At 45.6% G+C, this 27,218-nt stretch overlaps 1 protein-coding gene across 1 annotated transcript; it reads left to right on the top strand.

The window, feature by feature from the left end:
• Nucleotides 1-1,523: 1,523 nt before the first annotated feature.
• LOC141067723 (CCN family member 1-like) lies at nt 1,524-25,424 on the top strand. The gene is made up of 5 exons (XM_073558148.1): nt 1,524-1,757; nt 18,584-18,797; nt 20,398-20,769; nt 21,050-21,243; nt 22,422-25,424. The coding sequence occupies exons 1-5, from the start codon at nt 1,695-1,697 to the stop codon at nt 22,722-22,724; spliced, it is 1,146 nt and encodes a 381-aa protein (XP_073414249.1). The 5' UTR covers nt 1,524-1,694; the 3' UTR covers nt 22,725-25,424.
• Nucleotides 25,425-27,218: the final 1,794 nt, after the last annotated feature.

The following is a 27,218-nucleotide window of genomic DNA, read 5'->3' as shown; positions in this document are numbered from 1 at the left end:
GAGTAAGGCTCCTGAACTCAGCTTTCAGCAGAATCACCACTGCTCCAGAAAGCTCCTTTCTTCAGCAGAACCACCACTGCTCCCGATAAGCTGAACCACCACTGCACCAGGTAGCTCCAGTGTTCACCACGGTTCGTATCCAAAAAGGACCTGTCAGAACCAACAGTCAGCAGATGCACCAGGTGACCTTATATAGGATGGTGGGAGTGGTCACCATCAGCAGACTTCCTAAACATGTAGTAACACCAGCGGCCACCGGGGGGAAAAAACTGACATTAACCCCCCCGATGGCATGAAAGAAAAAAGTTTATATCTGAGAAGCCCAAATTGACACAGATCCAAAAAATCGTGACAGAGCCTTTATAATTCCCTTGCTGCAGCGGGCCTAATAGCCAGTGCACAACAAGTAGCCCGTCCGGCAACTAATTATCCTAGGTGCAGTTCCCTGACTGACTTGAGCGTAAAGGGGGCACCGGAGAGCTGCAAGTTCCAAAGTGGAACTGGAAAGTGGGATATACATAAATCCCAGCAATTGCAACACATTGTGGCAGCAGTGGGATAACTCAAATAAGCCCCTGCGTTAAATTGTTAGGGCACGACTAGCTTGCTGTTTTCATCACATTGTTGGCAGCGGTGGGATAACTAAGATAAGCCCCCCCCTGCACATGTGATAGCCGTGTGCGGCCAAAGGTGATATAACTCCCTATTTCTGACAACCCTTGATGGAGGAAAGGAAGATTTTCGGCAACACCAATATTTCTAATGATACCCGTGGCCTCCTGGGGTAAGTGACGGAGTCAGCGACTTTGTGCTCCGTCACAACTCTTAACAGTATGAGTGTCTTGAGAGCACCGATTCTGTTAACAACGTAGCAGACAAAGCAGCCCATGACCAGACAGGCCCTTCTGGTATTTGCCAGAATTGCCAGATGGCCAGTCTGGCCCTGCCCTGATAGAGATCCCAGCACTGAGCAGTTTCCACAGATTCAAGCACCCATAGCAATTCTCTGCAGCCACTGCCACAGGGAGCTCACCGACATACTTACTAGCTGTTGAACTCCATAGTGAGTGGGGGCCCCCTAGTGGTGACCGCAGGCTGTCAATATTTTATCACTTACCATTGGTCTTTTTACTGCACTTAATTCCTGCTTATCTCTCACTGACAGTTAATAAAAGTTAATTAGGGGAGAACAGGCCAGTGGGCATGTGCAGACTTTATTAGAAATCACTCAGGTAGTTGACCCCTCTATACTCATTAGCAGAACTGTGCATTTGGCAAAGAAAAAAAATAGCGACAGTCAGGCATTCCAGGAGAGTTGACAACTGTGTTCTGACTTGCTGCTATTCTTAGTGGGGGAATGTGCTGCACTTCCCCGTATGGCCTGCAGGTGGCAGCTCTAAGACTGCTTTGCCATGTTCTCTCAGTTTGTGCCAGGAGCGGTGAGGTCACGGCGGGGGCGGGGCTATTGCATGCCCTGTATATAAGCTAGAAGCCTGGCAGAGTTTTGTCAATGAACAGCTGAGACTCGCAGGTGATCTGTGGCTCTGAGCAGCCAGGCACCAGCTCAACCCCTACAAATAGCAAGCAACCCCCTCCCCAAAGTGTGACTGAGGATCCCTGGTCCTGTGCACTGCCCCACACAGCTGTCACCCCTCCACCTGGTGCTCCACATCATACTACCCTCACTTTGGACCATGTCTGCTGGATCTCTGCTTCTGGCTGCTGCATTCCTGGGGACTGCCTGCTCTGTGAAGATGGTAAGTGTGTGGGAGGCCCCCACTACTAACACGGTCTCCACAGTGACATTGGGGGGCTGCAGTGCATGACAAACCTGCTCATCGCTGCAGAGGCACCCTGGCAGTTGTAGTCCCAATTCTAATGACATTCTACATCTGAAGCTTCTTCATCTCTACAGAGAGTTACAAATCCCAGCAGAACTATATATATATATATATATATACACACACAGCTGAATTGACATGCTGGGAGTAGTAGTTCCCACTGTGCTGACATTTTAGAGCTGTAGTGCTGTAGGACTATATGTCCCAGCATGGAAAGCCCCTTTTCATTATCATGCATGCAGCTGGGATTCGTAGTTTTTAATATGATATCCCAAAGCATTCGGCTGTAGAACTGCAAATCCCAGCATGACTCTGTATCCCGCTACATACGTGCTGGGATTTGCAGTTCCTCATCAGCATTGCTATACTAGATCTGAAATGTTATCCTTTCTAGTGGAACCACAAGTCCCAGCATTGTCATGCATTTGCACTCCTGGGAAGCGCTGTGGCTCCTCTGTAGAAGTTCCATTTCCAGAATTAGTGTACCCCGCTCCATTAACCTCCTGAGGGCTGGAGTTCCTCAGCAGCACAGCATGCTATGATGATATATGGGACCTGAGGTGTCATCATTTCTAATGAGCCATAACCAGCCACATGTACATGCTGGGAGTTCTAGTTCCTTGGCAGACGAGGCTGATTTTGTTACTTCCAGCAGGGGATTACTACTGTCATCCCTCCATTCCTCCTGTGCTGGGGAGTTGTAGTTCTAGCAGTGGCACAGGCTGCAGTGTTGTGACCATAGATGTGCTGGGCAGCAGAGCTTGCGCTTGGATCGTAGTCTGGAGACATTGGGGGGCATCCAGTCTTTGTAGTTCCCCTTCCCACGTGTCTGCTGGGAGATGATGGGGAACAATCTCTTCTTTCTGCTCAGCCATTAGTGATTTCCTCTCCAGCCTTATTATAATCAATGACTTTGTTGTGATGCTGAGATCAAAGTCTCCTTATTATGGCTGCTGATTGGTCCAGGGCTGGCAGACAGCTGGAATATGGGCGGTGGGAGGCTATGAAGAATGGTGCCCGTTAACCCCTTCTTGGCTGGGTCATTTCAGTGCGAGTTTGGGTTCTAGTTAATATCTGTACCTGGGAAAGCTGAGTGATGCCCCCTGGTGGGGCAGGTATGGTATTCTGTATATTCCCTAGTAGTGCATGAGGAGTTAACCTTCAGATTAGCATTTGGCTTGAAACCACAAGTACCAGCATGTTCTGTCAGCCACAGAATGGTAATGTGTTTTGGGACTTGTAGTTCCCCGGAAGCCCGTTACATAGTTTGTGCATTTTGTCAGGATATGTCCACTAACATTTACCACTGTGCCAGCTGGCAAGGGTGGCATGATAGTGTTGAATGGTGGCTAGGATGGCACATTCATTGGTCAGTATAACTCTACAGGGTTACCACCCAGTACCCCATTAAGGCTTCTTTGGTGCGCCATCCCCCTTGTTATTGGGTAGCCCAAGTGGTATAATAATCTAGCCTTAATTCAAGGGTCTGCCCCTTTAAAGTTGGGTGGTTCCTGGCTCTCCTTATAATTCATGCCCACTATCAGGTTTGTAAACAGTGGGTGCCCTCCACATCCCGGGATGTTTATGTATAACCTCCCTGCCAAGATCACATTTCAAGAGACTTGGCGTGATCTTCTCCATGTGGGATTGTGAAGGAAAACATCCCATGCGCAGACCCCTCATTCCTGCATTGAGTGACTGAGGGGGGCTACAGGCTGGGGACTCCACAAGAACTGCACAGTCCCATCGGCTCATTGAACATATTGCTTCAAACTGAGTGAAAACCACCATGGACACCATTATAGCGCTAACTTTCCCAGCACCCTGCATGGCAATAGTGTGTGTGTGTGTGTGTGTGTGTGTGTGTGGGGGAAGGGAGGTGTCATCGTACTGGGAAAGCTGGGTGACAACCAGTATGACTGACCATGAATCCAAAGTACCATTGCATTATCACCAGAGTGACCCCTTTCTAGGGTCCTCCAGGAGTGACCCCACTGACCCTCTGTACTCGGCTGCCGCTGGCCATGGTCCAGGCTTCCTGTATGCCGTGTATCACTCACTAAGCGCACGCTGGGACTTCAGAGCCAAAATTGTTAATAACTTCACGTTTTATCAGATTTTACAAATCCTTGAGAGCAGTCTAAGATTTTTTTTCCTGTTAATTCTGGCCTCCTACAACTACTAAAGGCGGCCTCTTTACAATTCTGGCCTCCTACAACTACTAAAGGCGGCCTCTTTACAATTCTGGCCTCCTACAACTACTAAAGGCGGCCTCTTTACAATTCTGGCCTCCTACAACTACTAAAGGCGGCCTCTTTACAATTCTGGCCTCCTACAACTACTAAAGGCGGCCTCTTTACAATTCTGGCCTCCTACAACTACTAAAGGCGGCCTCTTTACAATTCTGGCCTCCTACAACTACTAAAGGCGGCCTCTTTACAATTCTGGCCTCCTACAACTACTAAAGGCGGCCTCTTTACAATTCTGGCCTCCTACAACTACTAAAGGCGGCCTCTTTACAATTCTGGCCTCCTACAACTACTAAAGGTGGCCTCTTTACAATTCTGGCCTCCTACAACTACTAAAGGTGGCCTCTTTACAATTCTGGCCTCCTACAACTACTAAATGCGGCCTCTTTATAATTCTGGCCTCCTACAACTACTAAAGGCACTGAAATTCATGCGTTATGCCTCTTTGGACACCCCCTCCTCCATCAACTTAATGTCTCCAAGCAGCTGGCTCAGAGTCACCATATTGATGCTCTGGTGCACACCTGTAATCCTAGCTACTATGGGAAGCTTGGGCTGTGGGATTACTTGAGCTTGTCAGTTCTGGTCCATTCTGTGCTATGTGGATCAGGGGTCTTCTGTCCTCAGCATCAATATGGTGACAGAGAAAAAATAGAAAAAATTATAAAAAATCTTTTCAAAAGGTAAAAAGTTTTAGGGATGGAAAGAAAAGTGTACATATTTAAGGGCAAATATGACGCAAGAGAGGTTGGTTGGGTTGGCAACAATTTCGATAGAATCTTAAGTTGCTAAACAAATTAATCTCGGTGACTTAGTGTCATCCTTTTAAAAAAAAAGGCAAGGAAATAAAAATATTAATTACCTATGGTCGTTTTTGTTTTGTGTTATTGATTACTTTGTATATATTTGTTCTATACAACTTCTCAGAAGATTAAAGAGTTAGGAGAGAGTTAATTAATCATTGTTGTTGTGGTTTATTTTGCTCCTAAATTTATATCCCAAGTTTTCATCTACTGCCAAGAATAGTAGGGGCGCAACAAAATAGTTTCGCCTAGGGCGCCGTAATCTCTCGGGCCGGCCCTGCCCATATGACTCCAGAACAGAAACAATGCAGGATTTTAGGGTTTGTAGAAAGCTGGCTGCGATAGATGCCATTAATAGTTGTAACTGTATAGATGTGCCAGGCTCTGTGCATTGGTACTGATTGGTTGGGACACTATTGTGTAGGCCATGTACGGTTCACATTATGGATATTGCATTAATATACAGCCAGCGTCCTGCACTGTTATACTGATTGGGTATTACAGTATTGTGTAGACCCATTACGGCAGTACGTACATCTTTGAGACCATTGGATTTTCCAATGTAATCAGATAGAAAATCTAATAATGTACTAAATGATTAGCTTGTGCTATACGACCTTTTACAAGATCTAATATCTTGTATCATTATGTGCTAATCTCTGGCTCATGGTTCATGTGAGAAGGAAGATCAGGAAGGATTAGTGTCTTTTTGAAGAAGATCCCAGGAGTGCAGCCGTCAGTGTAATAACGTGCAGGAGATATACAGGGGTTGGACAAAATAATGGAAACACCTGGAAACATCAACAAAAGTTAGTTTAATATGGTGTAGGTCCACCTTTTGCGGCGATTACAGCCTCAATTCTCCGAGGTATGGATTCATACAAGGTGTGAATTGTTTCCAAAGGAATTGTAGCCCATTCTTCAGGTAAAACGCCCTCCAGTTCTATGAGCGACGATGGCGGCGGAAATCGACGTCTAACTTGAATCTCTAAAATCGACCATAAATGCTCAATAATGTTGAGGTCTGGGGATTGTGGTGGCCAGATGAGATGCTCAACTTCATTACAATGTTCCTCGTGCCATGCTTTAACGATTCTAGCTGTATGATTTAGTGCATTATCATCCTGAAAGATGGCGTTCCCTTCCGGGAACAGTGCTTGAAACATAGGATGCACTTGGTCGCCCAAAATGCCTAAATAATCGCGGCTGTTAATTCTTCCATGAAAGGATATCATTGGCCCGGCGGATCTTAACGAAATAGCACCCCAGATCATCACAGAACCTCTGCCATGTTTTACGGTTGGGAGAAGGCAGTCTGGATGGAATGCTTCTTTCGGCTGTCTCCAAACGTACACTCGGCCGGAGGTCAGTCGGAAATAGGGTAAACGATGATTCGTCTGAGAATATCACGTTTCCACTGCTTGAGGGACCTATTCTGGAGGTTTCTACACCACTCTAAACGCTTCGAAACATTTGTCATTGAGAGCAGCGGTTTTCGAATTGCAGCTCTTCCGTGGAATCCAGATTTGTGCAGCTCCCGACGAACATTTTTCATGGAAACTGTGTTCTGTAGGTGTAAGTTGAGCTCAGCAGTGATTTTTGGAGCCGTGGTCTTGCGATCCTCTCTCACAATTCGCTTTAGAGTCCGACGGTCTCTCTCAGTCAACTTCCACTTTCGGCCGGACCTGTGCTTTGCTGCGGACGTTTTTCCTTCTCTTTCAAACGCAGTCATTACTTTGGAGACAGTACCTCTTGACACGCCAAGCATTCGGGCACTTTCTGTTACATTAGTGCCTGCCATACGAGTACCAACAATTTGGCTTCTTTGAAAATCGGAGAGGTCTGCCATTGGTATCAGGTTTTCATCAATGTTCTTACAATTCTGCAAAACAAACAGTTAATTTACATACACATATCACATAACACAAATAATCAACTACAGAACATTACCATACAGTATGTCACGGTTTGCATGTTTATAACATGTTCGAAGATTATGATGCCAAAACGTTAGGTGTTTCCATTATTTTGTCCAATCCCTGTATATGTCACCACGGAACAGGCAGACCAACAGTAAAAGGGGAGGTTTATTTACAGGGGATAATACTGGTACAATATACAGTATAACAGAAAATAATGTGATTGGATTATATCGACAGCAGGAGAAATATATACGGGGTTCAAACAGTAGAAAAGTTATTCTCTTATGAGGAAAAACTTATCAGTTCTCGGGGATCTTGATTGGAGGGATCACTCTTGTCCCACGTTGGCACCGAGGCACCAGCGGTGCTTGATGTCCTCTGTCTCTGGGGTCCTTGATATAGTCCAGCTGTAGTATGGGGGGTTTATGCGGGAGCCCAAGGGGTATGAGGATGGCGCTATCCCCCTGTGCTCAAGGTCCTTGCCTCTGCTACGACAGCGGTATTCTCCCACCGGGGTCAGGGGCTTTGCCTCACACAGTCTCTCTTTGCAGGTCAGTGTCTCGTTACTGAACGCCCCTTGGTCACAGGGGAGCGTCTCAGCATATGTTCCGGTCTCTCTGCAAGGGAGCATCTTGTTGAGGTACGTGGTCTGTCTGTGGGGCAAGGTCTCCTCAAGGAGGGGAGTCAACAGCCTTCCTGCCAGTGCATTGACAGGCTTCACGTACTCACTGCCCACCGCCTGTGTCCGCGGTCCCTCAGTCTCTAGCCGCTGCACCCGTCTCCTCTCCCCTCCTGCGTCAGCGTCCTCCCGCTTCTGCTTTCTGCGCTGCTCTGCTGAAAGCCCGTGCAGTTCTCCCGCTCCCAGTCATGACCTCTTCCTGTTCCTGGTTTCAGTCCAGTCCCCTAAAGAATCCCCGGGGAATCTAACGCCCTGCTCGATGGTTCCGGGCATGGAGCTAAGAAGACAACTCCCTCTCGGCTCCTTCGGTGCTTCACCCCCTTACATTCCTCCTCTCTGTGAGCTCGCCATTCCGCAGGCGAGAGTTTCTGGAGTTCTTGTTGACAATCGTCCAGACCTCGCACAATTTGCTGCCAGATGAATTTGTTCTGGTTGTAGCGTCTGGGGGGCACACCTGCCGTTGATCGTTCAGAACGTCTCAGATCAGTGGAGGTTGTGGAATTAGCCACCGGAAAAGTGGAAGTTGGAGTCTCCTCGGTTACTTCCGTCGTTTCAGGCACCAGCCCTGTTTCCGGGTTTCCCTGAAGGGGTAGAGAGTCTCCCTCTTCTTCGTCCTCAGCAAAAGCACGGGTTCAGCCACCGGGGGCGCCGAGGCAGATGGCACCACTGGAGGATCTTGAGACAAACAGGGACGCAGCATATTCCGATGTAATGTACGAGTGGGGAGTTCTTCACCTGTTTCAGGTTGAACTTCGTAGACGGTTCCCCATCTACCGAGCCGTCGCTTCACCCTATATGGGCTCTTCTCCCACTGACACTCCAATTTGCTGTTAGGGCACTTCTCCCTGATCCCTGGTCATAGGGCTGTCCACTTCTGGGGAAAGACCTGCGGGTGTTCCAACCCACGGAGCCGGTTCTGCACCAACCGTTGAATGGTCCGTAGCCGGCGATGATGTTCTCAAACCCAGGAGTACACCCCCGTCCGCGGGTAGTCCTCCTCGGGCTCGAACGCCAATTCAGTCAGTCCCTTCCCGGGTCGGCCAAAGAACAGTGAATAGGGCGTGAATTCTGTGGTACTGTGTTTACGGTTATTGTAATCCCACACCAATTCGGGGACACTCAGTCCAGCGCGCTTTCTGATCTTCTTCAAGTCTCCTCAGCATCTGGATCAGGGTGCGGTTGAATCTCTCACAAGCTCCATTCCCCTGTGGATGGTAAGGGGTGGTCCAAGATTTATCGATTTTGTACAGCTGATGCAACTCCTCCATCACCTTTCCCAGGAAGCAGGCTCCTTGATCCAAATGAATTCGCTTGGGACACCCGTACACTTGAATGAAATGTTTACAAAAAGCATAGACCGCAGATTCGGCAGTCTGGTCCTGAGTAGGTGTGACCACAGCAAATTTGGAATAGTGGTCGATCATCACAAGGCAATGTTCATAGCCCTGGTGTCAAGTAGTCTATGGCCAGTAGCTCCATGGGTTCAGAGGACCTCACCGTTTCTGTAGGGGCTCGCTGTTCCGGCGGCTTAGCTAGTTCACAATTTCGGCACTGCTGACATACTTTCTCTATGACGGTCCTCATGTGGGGATGGTAGAACAACTGTTGCAGCCACTGGAATGTTTTTTCCGTCCCGAAGTGTGCTCCCTTCTCATGTGATTCCTTAGCCACCTGTTCTACCAGGGACGAGGGGATGATCGTTTGCCAAACGAAACTCAGTTCAGATTGTAGGTACACTTTCCTGTACAAGATTCCATCCCGTAACTGTAGCCGCTCCCACTGGCGCAACATTTGCAACATCTCAGGGGGCATGGCTGCCCGCTCACTCTGGCCGGGCACCTGTTCGGCTATGAGCCACCGCCTCAGCTGAGCTATCTCTCGATCTTCCTACTGTATCCGGACCCACTCATCATGGGGTTATTCCAACAAATTCTTGGGTGTACTTTCTTGAACTGTTTCCTGCGTCGCTGCCACCATCCTGGCAGTCCCTCCAAATTCTGGAACCTCAATAGCCTCCAATTCTTCATCCCGACTGGGCGCTGGCGGGCGGTAATCTACTGGGGAAAGGGCGTCCGCATGAGTATTCTCCACTCCTCTCCTGTATGAGATCCTGTACTGGAATTTTGCCATTCGTGCTACCCAGCGTTGTTCTAAGGCCCCTAGCTTTGCTGTTTCAAGATGAGCCAACGGATTGTTATCCGTACGCACGTGGTCTTCCGAGCTGGCCAAATACTCTGCAAACTTTTCAGTCATTGCCCACACCAGCGCCAACAATTCCAGCTTGAATGAGCTGTAATTTTCCGGATTTCTTTCTGAGTCATGTAAGGAGCGGCTGGCGTATGCGATGACATGTTCCTTCCCATTCTGCATCTGTGACAGTACTGCCCCGAGTCCTTGTAGACGTCCATTATTGTGCAAGATGAACGGCTGCGTGAATTCAGCGTAGGCCAATACCGGTGCCTCAGTCAGAGCCTTCTTTAGGGCCTGGAATGCTTTCTCCTGTTGCTCTCCCCAGTCTATGTTCCTGTTGTTCGCACATGAGGGTACTCCTTTCAGCAATTCCAGGAGGGGGTGTAATGCGGGTGAAATCCTTCACAAAGCAGTATCCCGTGAGTCCCAGGAATGCTCGTACATCCTTCACGGTTTTTGGGGTCGGCCACTCCTGCACCGCAACGATCTTCTCCTGCGAGGGCTTCAATCCCTTGGCAGAGACCACATGCCCCAGATAGTCAATTTGTGCTTGGAAGAGGTGGCACTTCTGGGGTTTCACCTTCAAGCCATATTTTTGTAGCCGACTCAGAACTTGCTCCAGCCTTCGGAGATGTTCTTCAACGGTGAGAGCAAAGATGATTATATCGTCAAGGTAAATCAGGGTGGCTTCGAAGTTCAGGTCTCCCAGACACCGCTCCATGAGCTGCTGAAATGTTCCCGGGGAGTTGGCTAGCCCGAAGGGCATGCGGTCGAACTCAAATAGTCCCATCGGAAGAATGAAGGCTGTCTTGGCTCGGTCTTGTTCAGACATGGGTACTTGCCAGTACCCGCTGGCCAGGTCTAGTGTGGAGAAATGCCAGGCATTTCCCAGTGCTGACAGGGACTCCTCTATCCGTGGCAGTGGATATGAATCTCGCACTGTGCAAGCGATGAGCCGGCGATAGTCCACTCAGAAACGTAGAGTTGCATCTTTTTTTCGCACCCAGACTATGGGGGCAGCCTACGGGCTCTCGCTCTCACGGATCACTCCCTTCTTCAGCATCTGTGACAGCATCCCCTTAACCTCCTGATACATTTGTGGGGGTATCTGGCGATATCTCTCCCGTATCGGTGCCGCGTCCCCAGTGGGTATCTCATGGGTGATGGCCGTCGAACACCCAAGATCACCTTCATCCTTTGCGAACACCTCCTGGTACTTCCACAGCAAGGCCTCCACCTGGGGAACCTGATGAGTGGGCATTTCTGAGAGTTCTGCCCGCATTTGCTCAAGTATCCGTCGGCCTTCTTGTAACACCCTGGGATCCGGGGCAACCTCCGCTTTTACAGTCACCAACCATGGGTCTTCTACTTTGGCAGTCAGCTGCACTGTTTTGGAGGGCACCAGCTCATCCGGTACACCTAGAATGTGGGCCAATTCTGCTCTGGGAGCCAGGGTCACGTCTCTCCCAAGTTCACACAGCGCACGAGGACGGTGCCGTTTTGCACAGTGGCCAGGGTCTGTGCGACTAGTATCCCTGACAGCAATTGATCAGCCGGGCTAGGCTCAACCTGTACCTCAGCTCCTTCTAGTGGGACTCCTGCTCACACCGGCAGGGGAAGCACGGTCTGTCCAGGGGGTAACACTCAGTTCAAGGAAGCAGGGATGATGACTTTGCCTAGTTCTTTTCCTCTCTCTGCTGCATATTTCCCGGACCCGTGCTGCCCGAATCAGTTGAAAGACCTTCTTCTGTGGAGTCTGGTCACTCCACTGTCAAAAGAATTGATCTGGGGTCTCATTGAGCTGTAGGCTTCCGAGGTCTTTAAGCACGTTCATGCCTATGGTTACAGTATGATGCCGAGCGGCTTCTCGATCTACCAATACTACTCCTTTTCTCCCCACATCTTTTCCACAGACTTCTATGTTCAGCCACACCACCCCTGCGACTGGGATGGGTAGGCGATTAGCCGCTGTAAGTTTAATGACTGGGCCCCACTCAGGCCGCCACGCCTCTGTGAAGTGTCTATGAAAAATTTTTTCGAGGCATGGTGGTCACATGCGAACCGGTGTCTACCAGGCATCGCACATCTCTCCCGTTGATTTCAGCCCAGACCAAGGGGCACATAGAAACAATGCTTCACTCCTCCTCTCCTCTTCATGCTCCGGGCGGTGTCCCTCGTGCTCGGAGCCCCCTAGTTTAACGGGAGCCACGGGAATGGTTGGCTCCACTGGGGACACCACCGGGGCGATATGACCGGGCTGTCCACAAGTATAGCATGTGAGGGGACGTCTTCTCGGGGTATCTGCAGCTTTTCCTTGGGGCTACAGCTCCTCTTCCCCGCATCCATGGCCCGGGCCCCTCTGCCTGGGTTCTCCTGGAAGTCGTCATTTCTTCTCAGAACTGACTGATCTCCAACCTCAGGTCTTCCACCCATCGGGGGACTTTGTCTTCAGTGGTAGTTGCCTCCCCGCTCCGCACCTTTCCCACCGAGCCTGTCACATCCTGCTCTTGCTCGCGCGTGCGCACCTCACTACCTACTTCAGAAAAGGTCATGCCTGGCTTCACCCGCAGGCACTCTCGCATAGCCTGCTTCATCATTCCGTCACGTAACCCCGTCACCATCTGGTCTCTGAGCACCACGTCTACTGACCCTACACCTACCCCATCTTTTCTTTTAATAGCAGCGTGAAGCTCTTGTAGGGCATTCATAAACTGGGTCACGGTCTCCCCCTCTCTTTGCACCCGATGGAACAGTCGAATACGTAGTTCCCCTACGTCAGTGGGGTCCCCATATGTCTCCTCTAGAATACGTAGCACCTTTTCCAACGTATTCCTTTCTTGGGGTGGCCTATGCATGACAGAGTCCCGGGCCTCCCCCTCCAAGGCCATTAATGCTATTTCTGCCTCTACTGCTGGAGCCAAGGGGTGCATTCGCAGTAACCCCTGAATTCTCTCAGTCCAGTTCAATAACATCATATTGTTCCCCGTAAACCTCGGAAGATTATTCAACATGGCTCCCAGGGAGATGCTAGTCTTGGGGCCTTCCCTGACTGCTTGGTCCGCTCTGTCCGCACCTTCGTATGACATCCTGCCGACTACGCCAAGTGTAATAACGTGCAGGAGATATATATGTCACCACGGAACAGGCAGACCAACAGTAAAAGGGGAGGTTTATTTACAGGGGATAATACTGGTAAAATATACAGTATAAAAGAGAAAATGTGATTGGATTATATCGACAGCAGGAGAAATACAGTTGTGGCCAAAAGTATTGACACCCCTGCAATTCTGTCAGATAATATTCAGTTTCTTCCTGAAAATGATTGCAAAAACAAATTCTTTGGTATTATCTTCATTTAATTTGTCTTAAATAAGAAAACACAAAAGAGAATGAAGCAAAACATTGATCATTTCACACAAAACTCCAAAAATGGGCCAGACAAAAGTATTGGCACCCTCAGCCTAATACTTGGATGCACAACCTTCAGCCAAAATAACTGCGACCAACCGCTTCCGGTAACCATCAATGAGTTTCTTACAATGCTCTGCAGGAGTTTTAGACCATTCTTCTTTGGCAAACTGCTCCAGGTCCCTGATATTTGAAGGGTGCCTTCTCCAAACTGCCATTTCTAGATCTCTCTACAGGTGTTCTATGGGATTCAGGTCTGGACTCATTGCTGGCCACCTCAGAAATCTCGAGTGCTTTCTCTCAAACCATTTTCTAGTGCTTTTTGAAGTGTGTTTTGGGTCATTGTCCTGCTGGAAGACCCATGACCTTTGAGGGAGACCCAGCTTTCTCACACTGGGCCCTACATTATGCTGCAAAATTTGTTGGTAGTCTTCTGACTTCATAATGCCATGCACACGGTCAAGCAGTCCAGTGCCAGATGCAGCAAAGCAACCCTAAAGCATCAGGGAACCTCCGCCATGGTTGACTGTAGGGACCGTGTTCTTTTCTTTGAATGCCTCTTTTTTTCTCCTGTAAACTCTATGTTGATGCCTTTGCCCAAAAAGCTCTACTTTTGTCTCATCTGACCAGAGAACATTTTTCCAAAACGTTTTAGGCTTTTTCAGGTAAGTTTTGGCAAACTCCAGCCTGGCTTTTTTATGTCTCGGGGTAAGAAGTGGGGTCTTCCTGGGTCTCCTACCATACAGTCCCTTTTCATTCAGACGCCGACAGATAGTACGGGTTGACACTGTTGTACCCTCGGACTGCAGGGCAGCTTGAACTTGCTTGGATGTTAGTCGAGGTTCTTTATCCAACATCCGCACAATCTTGCGATGAAATCTCTTGTCAATTTTTCTTTTCCGTCTACATCTAGGGAGGTTAGCCACAGTGCCATGGGCTTTAAACTTCTTGATGACACTGTGCACGGTAGACACAGGAACATTCAGGTCTTTGGAGATGGACTTGTGCCTTGAGATTGCTCATGCTTCCTCACAATTTGGTTTCTCAAGTCCTCAGACAGTTCTTTGGTCTTCTTTCTTTTCTCCATTCTCAATGTGGTACACACAAGGACACAGGACAGAGGTTGAGTCAACTTTAATCCATGTCAACTGGCTGCAAGTGTGATTTAGTTATTGCCAACACCTGTTAGGTGCCACAGGTAAGTTACAGGTGCTGTTAATTACACAAATTAGAGAAGCATCACATGATTTTTCGAACAGTGCCAATACTTTTGTCCACCCTCTTTTTTATGTTTGGTGTGGAATTATATCCAATTTGGCTTTAGGACAATTCTTTTTGTGTTTTTTCATTTAAGAAAAATTAAATGAAGATAATAATACCAAAGAATTTGTGTTTGCAATCATTTTCAGGAAGAAACTGAGTATTATCTGACAGAATTGCAGGGGTGTCAATACTTTTGGCCACAACTGTATATACGGGGTTCAAACAGTAGAAAAGTTATTCTCTTATGAGGCAAAACTTATCAGTTCTCGGGGATCTTGATTGGAGGGATCACTCTTGTCCCACATTGGCACCGAGGCACCAGCGGTGCTTGATGTCCTCTGTCTCTGGGGTCCTTGATATAGTCCAGCTGTAGTATGGGGGGTTTACGCGGGAGCCCAAGGGGTATGAGGATGGCACTATCCCCCTGTGCTCAAGGTCCTTGCCTCTGCTACGACAGGGGTATTCTCCCACCGGGGTCAGGGGCTCTGCCTCACACAGTCTCTCTTTGCAGGTCAGTGTCTCGTTACTAAACGCCCCTTGGTCACAGGGGAGCGTCTCAGCATATGTTCCGGTCTCTCTGCAAAGTAGCGTCTTGTCGAGGTACGCGGTCTGTCTGTGGGGCAAGGTCTCCTCATGGAGGGGAGTCAACAGCCTTCCTGCCAGTGCGTTGACAGGCTTCACGTACTCACTGCCCACCGCCTGTGTCCGCGGTCTCTTAGTCTCCAGCCGCTGCACCCGTCTCCTCTCCCCTCCTGCGTCAGCGTCCTCCCACTTCTGCTTTCTGCGCTGCTCTGCTGAAAGCCCATGCAGTTCTCCCGCTCCCAGTCCTGACCTGTTCCTGGTTTCAGTCCAGTCCCCTAAAGCATCCCCCTGGGAAACCTAACGCCCTGCTCGATGGTTCCGGGCATGGAGCTAAGAAGGCAACTCCCCCTCGGCTCCTTTGGTGCTTCACCCCCTTACATCACCACTGTAACTCTACATAGTAGAATAATGCTGCAGTACATATCTAGTGGGAAATAGTAAAGGCTTGGATACATGGCTCAGCAAGCAGTATCATACTGTCTGATAAACTACTGTATCTAATCCAGTCATGTATGATCATGTCTGGTGAGATGGTGTATCACAGTGTGATCAGGTATCATACTGTCTGATAAACTGCCGTATCTGATGGACTTAGATAAAGCAGCTTATATAACTTAAACTACAAAAATATGATACCTGATTGGCTTAGATACACCATCTCACCAGACATGATCATACATGGCAGGCTTAGATACGCAGCTCACCAGAGTATTGCACATATGATGAGATACAACAGCTCAGAAGACCGTATCACACATGATAAGCTTGGATACAACAGCTAAATATATATCTCAGCGATGATTGCTGGAAACCGCTGTATGCTATTTTTAATAATGGCAGAGCTGTGCGGTTGAAGTAAATATTTTCCTCGTCTTTTCCCCCTTTTGGACCATTTTTTTTTTCCAGTCCTAAACTGGTTATCATAACAGGAGTAGTAAAGTGGCGCTCTGTTAATCCCGGAGTCACAGCTCCTGCCCTGTCCAAATCCTGTGAGTGATGCCAGGTCCAAGGCGGAGCTGCTGTGAGTCAGTGGGTCACGTGCCACTTTGTTTATGCCAGTCTTTGCCTGCCCGTCCAGGAATTAGCTGTAATTTGAGGATTAACCTGAGAGAATTTACAGATTTCACATTAACTAAATCTGTGACATCTACAGCGGAGAGCCACAAACTGAGAATAAAAATTCTTGGCGGAGTCCATCTTTATGGCGGAGCTTTCTGAAAATGCGGTTCTCTTCCTTTAAACTTTCAGTCTGGATTATCATTTATAACGTTTTATCTCTCCGGACGCCGTTATAATGTAATAAAAAAAATCCTAAGTTCAGCTCTGTTTATGGTTAATATTCATATGAAACGTGCAAGAAACACCTGTCACCACAATTGTAAAAACTAGTGATGAGCGAACATGCTTGTATAAGGTGTTATCCCAGCATGCTCGTGTTCTAACCGATTGTCTTTGGAATGCTCGAAAAATATGTTCGAGACCCCACGACTGTTAAGACAGCCGCAACACATGCAGGGATTGTTTGTTTGTTAGGCACGTGTTGTGGTTGTCTAACAGCTGTGAGACATGCAGCCGCGGGGACTCTTAACATAGTTTTCGACTACGCCAAAGTCACTTGGTTAGCACCTGAGCATGCTTAGATAATACTTTATCCTAGTACGTTTGCTCATCACTAGTAAAGACTGAAAAAGAAATGTTCTTTCTAAATCTTTCATTTTATCTTGAAATTCACTCCATCATGTCCCAGCACAGATTCCAAATACTGCCCCCTATGTACAAGAATATGACTACTATAATACTGCCTCCTATGTACAAGAATACAACTACTATAATACTGCTCCTATGTACAAGAATATAACTACTATAATACTGCTCCTATGTATAAAAATATAACCATAATACTACCCCTATGTACAAGAATATAACTACTATAATACTGCCCCTATGTACAAGAATATAACTACTATAACACTGCTCCTATATAGAAGAATATAACAACTATAATACTGCCTCCTATGTACAATAATATAACTACTATAATACTGCCTCCTATGTACAAGAATATAAATACTATAATACTGCCCCTATGTACACGAATATAGCTACTATAATACTGCACCCTATGTACAAGAATATAACTACTATAATACTGACCCTATGTGCAAGAATATAACTACTATAATACTGCCCCCCTATGTACAAGAATATAACTACTATAATACTGCCCCTATATACAAGACTATAACTACTATAATACTGCCCCTATGTACAAGAATATAACTACTATAATACTGCCCCCTATGTAAAAGAATATAACTACTATAATACTGCCCCCTATGTACAAGAATATAACTACTATAATACTGCTCCTATGTACAAGAATAGAACTACTATAATACTGCTCCCTATGTACAAGAATATAACTTCTATAATACTGCTCCCTATGTACAAGAATATAACTACTATTATACTGCTCCCTATGTACAAGAATATAACTACTATAAAACAGACTTCTCATATAGGGATATACATTAAGTGTTGAGGCTGTGTGCAATGAGTTATTTGGCTTTGTCTGTAAGAAATTTTCACTCTGACCTGATATTATATTGTAATCTGCTGTAATGTATTATCTTAATCAATTAAGACTCTTTTCCTGTGGATTTAGAAACACTATATGGATCCGTAGCACAGTGTGAATGAACATGTCTGCCAAATTATCTGTCACTAATGGTAATAGATGGCAGTAAAATGAATCCATTTAATGTTCTAGTACTCTATTGTATTGTCACTGTCAGAGACACCGCACCACACTCGCTCACAGAGCCAGTGCACGTGTCCTGAGTACAGAAACACTGCTAAAAGATACCTGTGGAGCAGGGCAGCAGAGGTGACAATGCGTGCTTCAAACTATTGGTGTCAGGGTCCAGTCAGCACCGGAAAGTAAAGATGCACAGGACCTGCGGACACAGAAGTTAGCAAGCTGGCACAGGACCTATCGTCATGTGACTGCAAGGGGGCGGGGCTTAGAGTCCTGCTTTCAGATATGACAGGACACCATACAACAACTCAGAGTCAGGCAAAACGGAGGTCACAACAGTACGGGCAAACGAGGCACAGGAGGGACAAACAGACGGGTGGTCAGACAAAGCCAAAGGTCATACACAAGAGGGCCACGTGGTACAAAGGGACGAGCAGAGAGAAGTCGGGTCACAAGCAGAGAGTCATACACGAGAGGTAGCGCAGTACAAGAGGGGCAGGCAGAACTCGTAACAGGGACAGAACCGGATCAAAACCAAACAAGCAAGCAATATATCAGGCACAAGGCACACGTATGCACAAGGTCAACTAACTCAGCTGAGGGCAGGAGTATAACTGACACCGGACCTAGGTCCAGTGAGCATTAAATAGCCACCCTCTGCCAGAGAGAGGTGGAGCAATTAACCCCCAGTCTGATCAGGACGGGCCAAAGCGAAGCCCCGTCCTGGATCATGGCAGTCACATCTTCTATAATGCACTTGTGCAGAGATGCTGAATCAGTGGGGGCTATAGGGAATTGTGAGCACTTTGAAAGTGAACAGTAAACCTGAGAACTTTTGACTGAAGTGTAAACTGTTCTGTAACTCAAGACGTTATTTGCTTTCTCTAGGGAGAACCATCATGCCCATCAACTTGCATCTGCCCCAAAGAAACATCTACGTGTGCCCCTGGCATTAGTCTTGTAGTGGACAGTTGCGACTGTTGCAAAGTGTGTGCCCGTCAGTACAACCAGGACTGCGATTTGAGACACCCCTGTGATCACATAAAGGGGCTGCACTGCGACTTTGGTGCTGACCCCTCTTCTATCAAAGGCATCTGCCGTGGTAAGTAGTCACCTAATCAATTGTAGCCAGAAGTTTGCCTTTATTTAGGTGTTTTGAAGAAAGACCTGTCCTTAAACTGGTCTTTGGGCACATTTTTATCTGGAATTGGCACCATACCGAACTGTGTTGATTTCTGTAGGCACAGTGATGTCAGAAGTCATGCCCAGAACCCTTTGCTTTGGGCGAACTTCCAGCAATGTGTATTACCCATAAAGATTGGCAATAACACTGTGTTTACAGAGGTAATGAACTAGAATAATTAGGGCTCCTTATTTCAGCTTGGCTGGTGACCCAGATTGGGGTGTAATTGCATTTGTACTTGCACCTCTCTCCCTTACCTATCAGAACTCATTAGCAGAAGATGAGCGCGATGTCCGCCAGGCAATGGGTTGATATTTGGCCTCTGTACTGCTGGCGGCAGGGATGTTTTTTTGAAAAGCAGATATAATTTAAGTCAACACCGCACCTGGCAAGACGTCGCGCCAACTATAATCTGCCTGTCTGCAGATAACCCACCCGGGAACTGTAAACACTTGGTGAGTAATTCTGATCTGCTGGTACTACGGACCCATTTTATGTCACCTCTAACGAGCTTGGTGTGTCCGAGATGTGTATATTGATTTGACCGAATATTCTTGTGGGAGTAGAAGTTTACTGCAGATCACATTACGAGGCTGGCAGATCGTAACCATGTGACCCGTGGTGACTTCTAAGTAATTCTGGTACTTCGGTAGTCTTAAAGAGACATGCCAAAAATATTGAAAAGTTGTTTTTGTTTTGTTTGTTTTTTTAACTTGGGATACCCATTTGATGGCCACCTTGAAAAAATTCCCAGACAGTTTTATGGACATTTTATTAGGAGGGTTGCTTTGATGAAGTCATACCCGAACTACTAATTAAACAATGGGTTCAAGCCACTCTTCAGAGTGACCAAATTAATTTAAAGTGGGCTTCATTAGGGGAGACCCTCAATTTCTGACTGGTGGAGGTTTGACTTCTGGCACCCATACCAATCAGCTGTACAGTGCTATGAAGGAGATGTGGTGCTTGCATGAGTGCCATGATGCTTCGGTCAGCTAATCATGGAAGTGCCAGAAATCTGACGCCCATTGATGGGGTACCTCTAGACTCCTGTTCAGACTGCTATCAAACTTAACCTCTCCCCCCCCCCCCCACGTGCTCTCAATAGGAAGCGAAGAGTAATACGCTGCCTGAGGCTTTGGACAGCAGCTCATCTTGCTTGAGAATTGACTGCAGAAATCAACAGTGATCTATCTTCTCCTGATTTCATCTGTTAGAGAAAAGTTGGGAGGCCCCCAAATATACCTAAGTTAGTCTGCTGGTTCTGCTAAAATTCTTGAGGCTTTTCACTCATATGTATAGCCACTTGAAGAGTAGATGCCTAATTTTTTTGGAAGGATGAAATCAAAGGAAGCGCCAAAGTATCCATCTTTAAAATTAGGTCTAGCCATATTGGTCACAGTGGAGCTCATACTGACTAAGGAAGCACAATTGTTCACTAATATTATGAGTTATCCAGTCTTCATTCAAGTATTTGAAGTCATTTCTGTTGTAATATCGACATTTTTATCTTCTGCAGCAAAGTCTGAAGGTCGACCTTGTGAATTCTTCGGGCAAATCTATCAGAACGGGGAGAACTTTCAACCCAACTGCAAGCATCAGTGCTCTTGCATGGATGGAGTGGTGGGATGTATGCCTCTGTGTCCTCAGGAGATGGCCTTGCCTAGCGTTGACTGCATTAATCCAAGACTTGTCAAGGTCCCTGGACAGTGCTGCGAGGAGTGGATGTGTGATAGCAACCACATCTCAGAAGATTCTGGTGACACCACTATGGGAGACTTAGATGATATTTTGAAGTCGTCTGAAGAAAATGTAGACCAGGAGGACGTGGAACCCGTATCCAGCAACGAGCTCATTACTTTGGTCCGAAATGGATTCAAAGTGGAGACTGGTATGTGGTAGGGAGTCTCTTTAGTAGTTATGGAATCAGCATTCCGTCAGCTATTATTTATTATTGTGGACTTTGTGGGTTTATTTTTCCATATCCTAGATGGTCATACGGTGCAATAAAATGCTTAGACTCGAGACTCCCATTGGACAACTTCTCATGGTTGATGTGTTTTGAAACCATTTTTTTTGATTTTAGAGAAGTGATAAAATATCTGTGTAAAAAGAACTTTCTATCAGGATGACCTTTCATTATTTTTTTTTTTTAACTTTGCTGTTTGCAGGTCTGGGTCCTCATCCTCAGCCAGATCTTTCCAGTTGTGCCATTCAAACCACTGAATGGTCACAGTGCTCCAAATCTTGTGGCATGGGACTTTCTGCCAGGATAACCAACGATAACCCTCAATGCAAGCTCATGAAAGAGACACGCTTGTGTCAAATCCGACCCTGCAAAGACATTTTACCATTCAAACCCAAGGTAAACCATTGCATTTTTCTTCATTGGAGTGGTACAGTACTGTGTTACAGGCAGGGAAAATTTTAGGACCAGCTTGGGCAACTGGGAGCTTAGAGCACAAAGCTGGGATTACAGCCTTCTTGATTTGCCAATGTTTTTTTGACTCGTAACCCAAGACAATAACCGAATGATATGTCTGAAGGAGTACTTTATGGACCTGTAAAGTCAGCCTATAAAAGGAGTAGGAAAACTTTCTTCTTACCCGATTTCAGGGTCATTAAGTTACCCATTGATCTGACTGTTGGGCCCATGACTATGAATTTGACCACCAACATTTTATTTTGATGTTCATCAACAAAAAAACTGCAGGAGAAATAAGCGCAAAATAGGGTCTTATTCAATGGATATTCGAGATATATATTTCAGATGGTGCTCACCTGGTACTTCTTTCACTAAGGCCTGAAAATACAGATAGATTATCAGCTGCAGCAGATCCACGAGTCAGCAACTGACCAAGCCAGGAATGATAAAATTGGAGAATTGTGGATAAAATCCATGTTGCTGAATAAAATAGGAATAAAGACGTTTTATACATAAATGATGGTGGTTTATTCTCAACGTATTTCAAAGTTTATTTAACTTCTTCCTCACGAGACAACCACATGTGTACAGAAATAATGAAGGATTATCGTTTAGGTAGAGAAAACCATTTAAGAGAGAAAACATTATTATAACCATATGAATTTCAATATATATTTTTTCCATTTTATATATGGATTTTGTACCAGATTGTTAACATGTCATGTGTCATACCATGTGTCGGCTTCATGAACTCTGACACTGTCATGTGTTTCGTTTTGGTGCCAGATTTGAATCCTAAACCTACTTAAACAGTAATCCTTCATTATTTCTGTACACATGTGGTTGTCTCCTGAGGAAGAAGTCATATGAACTTTGAAACGCGTTGAGAATAAGCCACCATCATTTATATGTAAAACGTCTGGATTCCTATTTTATTCAGCATTGCGGATTATATCCACAATTTTCCAATTATATTGATGTTCATGTGAGTTCTGCATTCAATATACCAAAAAGTTCTTAGTCGTCTGGACATTCTAGGAGACAAGTTTAGAGTCTAGACAAATAGTATGTTGGGTGATGTTTACATTCTTTTGTAACTTGTTGCTTTTTCCATTTAGAATGGCAAGAAATGCACCAGAACTAAGAAGGCCAAGCAGGCGATGCATTTCACCTATGCTGGATGCAACAGTGTGCGAAGGTACAAGCCAAATTACTGCGGGTCCTGCACAGACGGCCGGTGCTGTACCCCATCCAAGACCAGAACCATGAGGGTCCGCTTCCGTTGTGACGATGGAGACTCTTTCCAGAAAAGCATGATGTGGATTGAAAAGTGCAGGTGCCATCAAAACTGCCCCTATCACAGCGAGCTATCTTACCCCCATTACCGATTACACAATGATATCCACAAATTCACAGACTGAGCAGCCCAGAATGGCTTTTTTCTTTCAGACTTATAAGGGTGGTGGCCATGAAAAAAAATGGTTCCCCCATCCTTCAAAATATTTCCAACTTACAGGGTCTGACCACCCAAAACTGGGTGGTGATATAGTGGACGGTGCATCACGCGATCTAGTGATGCACAACTTTAACATTGACTCTCTTGAGAAAATGTCATCAAGCAGAAGAGTGGCGTTTATCGCGGGCTTAGCAACGGTAGAGAGGCAGATTTGCTCCATTTGTGGGCGAAAAGATACGTTAGCTGTAAAAGTGCAGCACAAATAGATTGTAGAGGACTTCCGGTCATGGGGGAATTCAAGGTATCTGTACAGTTTGACTGTGTGGACTACAACAAAGCAGTATTATTACATAATAAACTGCAGACATCCACCAAGACACTCACGACCTTGCCAGGTTCTCAGAATTTGATGTCGAGAGCTGTGGTGGTACTGACCGTCTGACCCTTTAGAACATTGTAAGCGGTCTTCCGACTTCAGCCCAGGAAGAGATCTCACGTTAATGTGGTCTCCTATTATTTCCTGGGAAATGTTAGATAAATATAGTGTAGATAAGAGGATTAGTTGACTTGACGACCATTATCAACACAGAAACCTTGTTGATCATGACTTAAGATGTATCATGAAAAGACCCAGACGGACCGAATTTAGGTCTAAGGCAAGGTGAGCATCATAGACCTGACCTCTATACCATTAGAATAGTCAAAGACCATCTAGTAACAGGACTTGACTCAAAATCAATTTTTGGGCATGAAACGAGAAAACATGAAGATCTTGAGAACTTCATGGACTACCATTAACTTGAGAATGGGTCTGTTGGGGATAACTCATAGATTACTGAGGCTTAATCTATGTTCTAGATTATTTCACCCACTGTCTTTCCAGATGAGCCTTTCTGTGGTCATTGTTGGAGAGGAACCAGTTATTGTATGGTTTCATTGGCGGTCTTTTCCCAAACGGGAAATAAGGGAATTCTAAACTACCATTTTGTACAGTAGTTTATCAGAACAGCACTTTAAAAAAAAAAATAAAATAAAATTTGACAACTTGTTACTTTTGTAAAGTAATTTGTTTGTTTGCCCCTCTGAACCAGGTAGTGGATATTCACTGTAGGGTGATGCTTTTGAGACAAACTGATGGCCGTGCCTTGGCTAAGGAGCAACCAAAGAAGTATTTGCTTTACTGATAGCAAAAATACAAAAAAAATACAAAATTTTACAAAAAATAGTGTAAAACCCATACACTATGTAGTTGGCATGGCCTTCCAAAGCATTTTAATCCCTCCCTTCTCCCATTCCCACAAAAAACGTTGCAACTGCAATGTGTAACAACGGTCCTATAGGGCTTTGTTACCTATGTATATAGGAAACCATGGCTTCACATATAACATAGCCAATGAACCAATGAATGCTCAAGGATTCAGTGACTTCAGAGATCCCAGCTAATTAAAGTATTTAGAGGTTGTGACCTTACTAAAGACTGAGGTGAATGAAAGAATTTCTTCAAGGGCTTTACCAGGAGCGGCTATACCCCCTCCTAAATGAGTACTCCTGCCTAAATGTTTACCCCTGGCCCTCACCAATAAAACCCTTTAATTACACATATGATGTAACAGTCTCCAGTGTGAACCCCGGCCCCATGTCCAGTTATCACATGACCTACCCATCATGTGACTGCAGTGTCTGATGGCTCTAATAATTGCATACTAGGTGAAGTGTTCTCATCATTGGAAGGAGGTTGAGGGGTAACATTTTTATGACAAACTTATGTGTAAGTGTATTAAATTAGTTAAAGGAACCTGGTTACATCTTTAGCTAAAAATATTATTAATCCTCAAAACCCCCTTTAAGGGAGGAGAGAAATGATTAGCATGCTTTTATAGAGATGCAGCACATAGATATGAATGATGGTCATAACTTTCAAGAGTGGTCAAGCAATATTTATGCCTGCCAAATGCTCCACACAGGGCTGCACATATTTTTGCAACTTGTAACCACGGCATAAGGTGGGGTAGCAGGGGATTTTTGCCTTTAGGAAGGGTTGGGGAGGGTGGATATCACTGCCTGCATTATGTCATAAATTGTAACTTTTTGTGACGCATCATTCACTAAGCAATATTTGCTTGCCGGTAGCAGTGTACACTTTGTGTATGTTCTTTTTGTGTTTTTTTTTTTTTTTGTTCTAGTGCATTCCCATCTATATAATTTGTTGTTTTTTTTTGTCTGTCATTACTTATCATTCATACACTGATGGTTTTCATTGTGTTCCCAATTGCAGGGTTAAACATAATTTACATATTTGTACTATTTAGGGGACGCTAATTAGCATAAGCCCGCCCGTATTACCCCATCGACGACCATTGAATAGCAATTTATGGACAGGTATGGTTGGTGTGAATAGAGCTGGTATCCCTTTGGCAGGGAGCAGCAGGACTACTAAGCCATCGCTCCTTACACAACTTTTATTTCTGTGTAATAACAGTTCCCTTTATAGGGGTGGCTCGGAGTGAGGTGCACCTGATTGAGCTTGGTTTGTACATAGGTGTTGAACCCTTTTATGTTGCTTGTGACTGACTTTCATATATACGTTTCTTGTATGTTCGGCAGTATTACCAGCTTTTATATGTAAAATGAAATAAATACAAAGAAATAAAAATGTTGAGTGTTTTTTTTTGGTTAATGATTTGGGTGACTTATGAATGGTAGAGCAGACCATAGAGGATCATGAAAGGGTGTCTCTGCCCAAGGTACATGGACACATAGCATTTATATATAGGTGTAACTTGGGGTGATTTTGATGATTTCAGACTTCCCTGAGACTGGGTGAGGCTTGCATTTTGGTTTTGAAGGGCTCCAATGCCTTTCCAACAGATTTGAGCTCTCTATAGAACTTCTGCCTAGTGGTTCAAAGCTAGAGATCAACAATAATGAGTCTCCTCAACTCTGTTAATAAAAAACAGTAAAAAATGGTTTTCAACTATTTCTCCGTTCAAGAAAATTTCTTTCATTATAAGCAGTGAGGGCAATTCTTAAGGAGCTTACACATAATAAGTCACAGAAAATATGAATCAATTAGTCATCAAAATGTATTTCACTAGAAGAGAAAAATATTACATTATACTCCTCCCATTGAAGAACACTACTCCAGCTCTCCTCAGCTTGAGATGGCTGATAACGGAAAACAATAGATTTGCCCCCCTCCCACACACACACACTCACACACACTTCCTGTGCAGTTGAATGCAATTAGGTGTAGTGTCTCTTTAATACATGTTTACACTTGACAATGTGATACCAGTCATAATATTTCATGAGTTGGGAGAGGCCAATCTCGACTTATTGCATGTAAACAAACAAATGCATGGGGGAGAAGCAAAGGTCATAAAGGTTGAGTTGATATGATACTCCGCATAAAAATTTCTGCAATTTTCTGCCACTCTATTGTTTTATATATATATATACAGCTCTGGCAAAAATTAAGAGACCACTGCACAGTTTTATAAAAATCAGCTTCTCTCCATGTCTGACAGCCATTCCATTCCAGTGTCAGTTGAATTCCAACCAGAGTACACTTCATTCTACTTAATGTGCTTCTGATTAGGTGATCACCTGAACCAAATTTTATTTAACGAAGGAAAGTATAAATAACCCTGCTGTTGTGGTGTTCACAATCCTCTTGCAATAGGACAAGCTGGATGGCGAAACAAGTGCTAGTAATATCCCAAAAGTAACAGGAATGAAAAAATAACTTTTAACCATGCCAAAGGAGTTGAAAAGAAAAGTCTTGAGTGAGGAAAAGAAGGGCTCAATTCTGGCTTTACTAGCAGAGGGATACAGTGAGCGTCATGTTGCCTCCATCCTTAAGTTCTAAGACGGCAGTCCATTACAACAAGGTCAAGCAGCAGACATTGGGGACAACGAAGCTACAGACCGGCAGAGGGCGAAAACTACTTTCCACTGATCTGGATGATCATCATTTGAATGTCACTCAGCAACCACAGGATGACATCAAGTGACCTACAGAAGGAATGGCATCTGTGGACATTGAGCACTCAGACCATCCTCATGGAATCGGTTTCTAACCGTTTGTGCAGACACATGCAAATTTGTGGCGTGCTGGAGGTCATTTTGCAGGGCTCTGGCAGTGCTCCTCCTGTTCCTCCTTGCACAAAGGCTGAGGTAGCGGTCCTGCTGCTGGGTTGTTGCCCTCCTATGGCCCCCTCCATGGATCCTGGTGTACTGGCCTGTCTCCTGGTAGCGCCTCCAGCCTCTGGACACTACGCTGCAGACACAGAAAACCTTGCCACAGCTGTGCCATCCTGGATGAGCTGCACTACTTGAGCCACTTATGTGGGATGTAGAGTCCGTCTCATGCTACCACGAGTGTGAAAGCACAACCAACATTCAAAAGTAACCAAAACATCAGCCAGAAAGCATTGGTATTGAGATGTTGTCTGTGGTG

The sequence above is a fragment of the Dendrobates tinctorius genome, unplaced genomic scaffold (genome assembly GCF_039654945.1).
Source record: "Dendrobates tinctorius isolate UK_male_01 unplaced genomic scaffold, ASM3965494v1 ptg000013l, whole genome shotgun sequence".
In the NCBI taxonomy this organism is placed as follows: Eukaryota; Metazoa; Chordata; class Amphibia; order Anura; family Dendrobatidae; genus Dendrobates; species Dendrobates tinctorius.
This window is presented reverse-complemented; position numbering and strand designations above follow the sequence as displayed.

What these genes read in the sequence shown, in the direction of transcription:
- LOC141067723 (XM_073558148.1), top strand. Translation starts at nt 1,695, where the DNA reads ATGTCTGCTGGATCTCTGCTTCTGGCTGCTGCATTCCTGGGGACTGCC. An exon ending in TATCAAAGGCATCTGCCGTG is followed by an intron (nt 18,798 to 20,397) that starts GTAAGTAGTCAC and finishes TATCTTCTGCAG; the next exon opens with CAAAGTCTGAAGGTCGACCT. An exon ending in TGGATTCAAAGTGGAGACTG is followed by an intron (nt 20,770 to 21,049) that starts GTATGTGGTAGG and finishes TGCTGTTTGCAG; the next exon opens with GTCTGGGTCCTCATCCTCAG.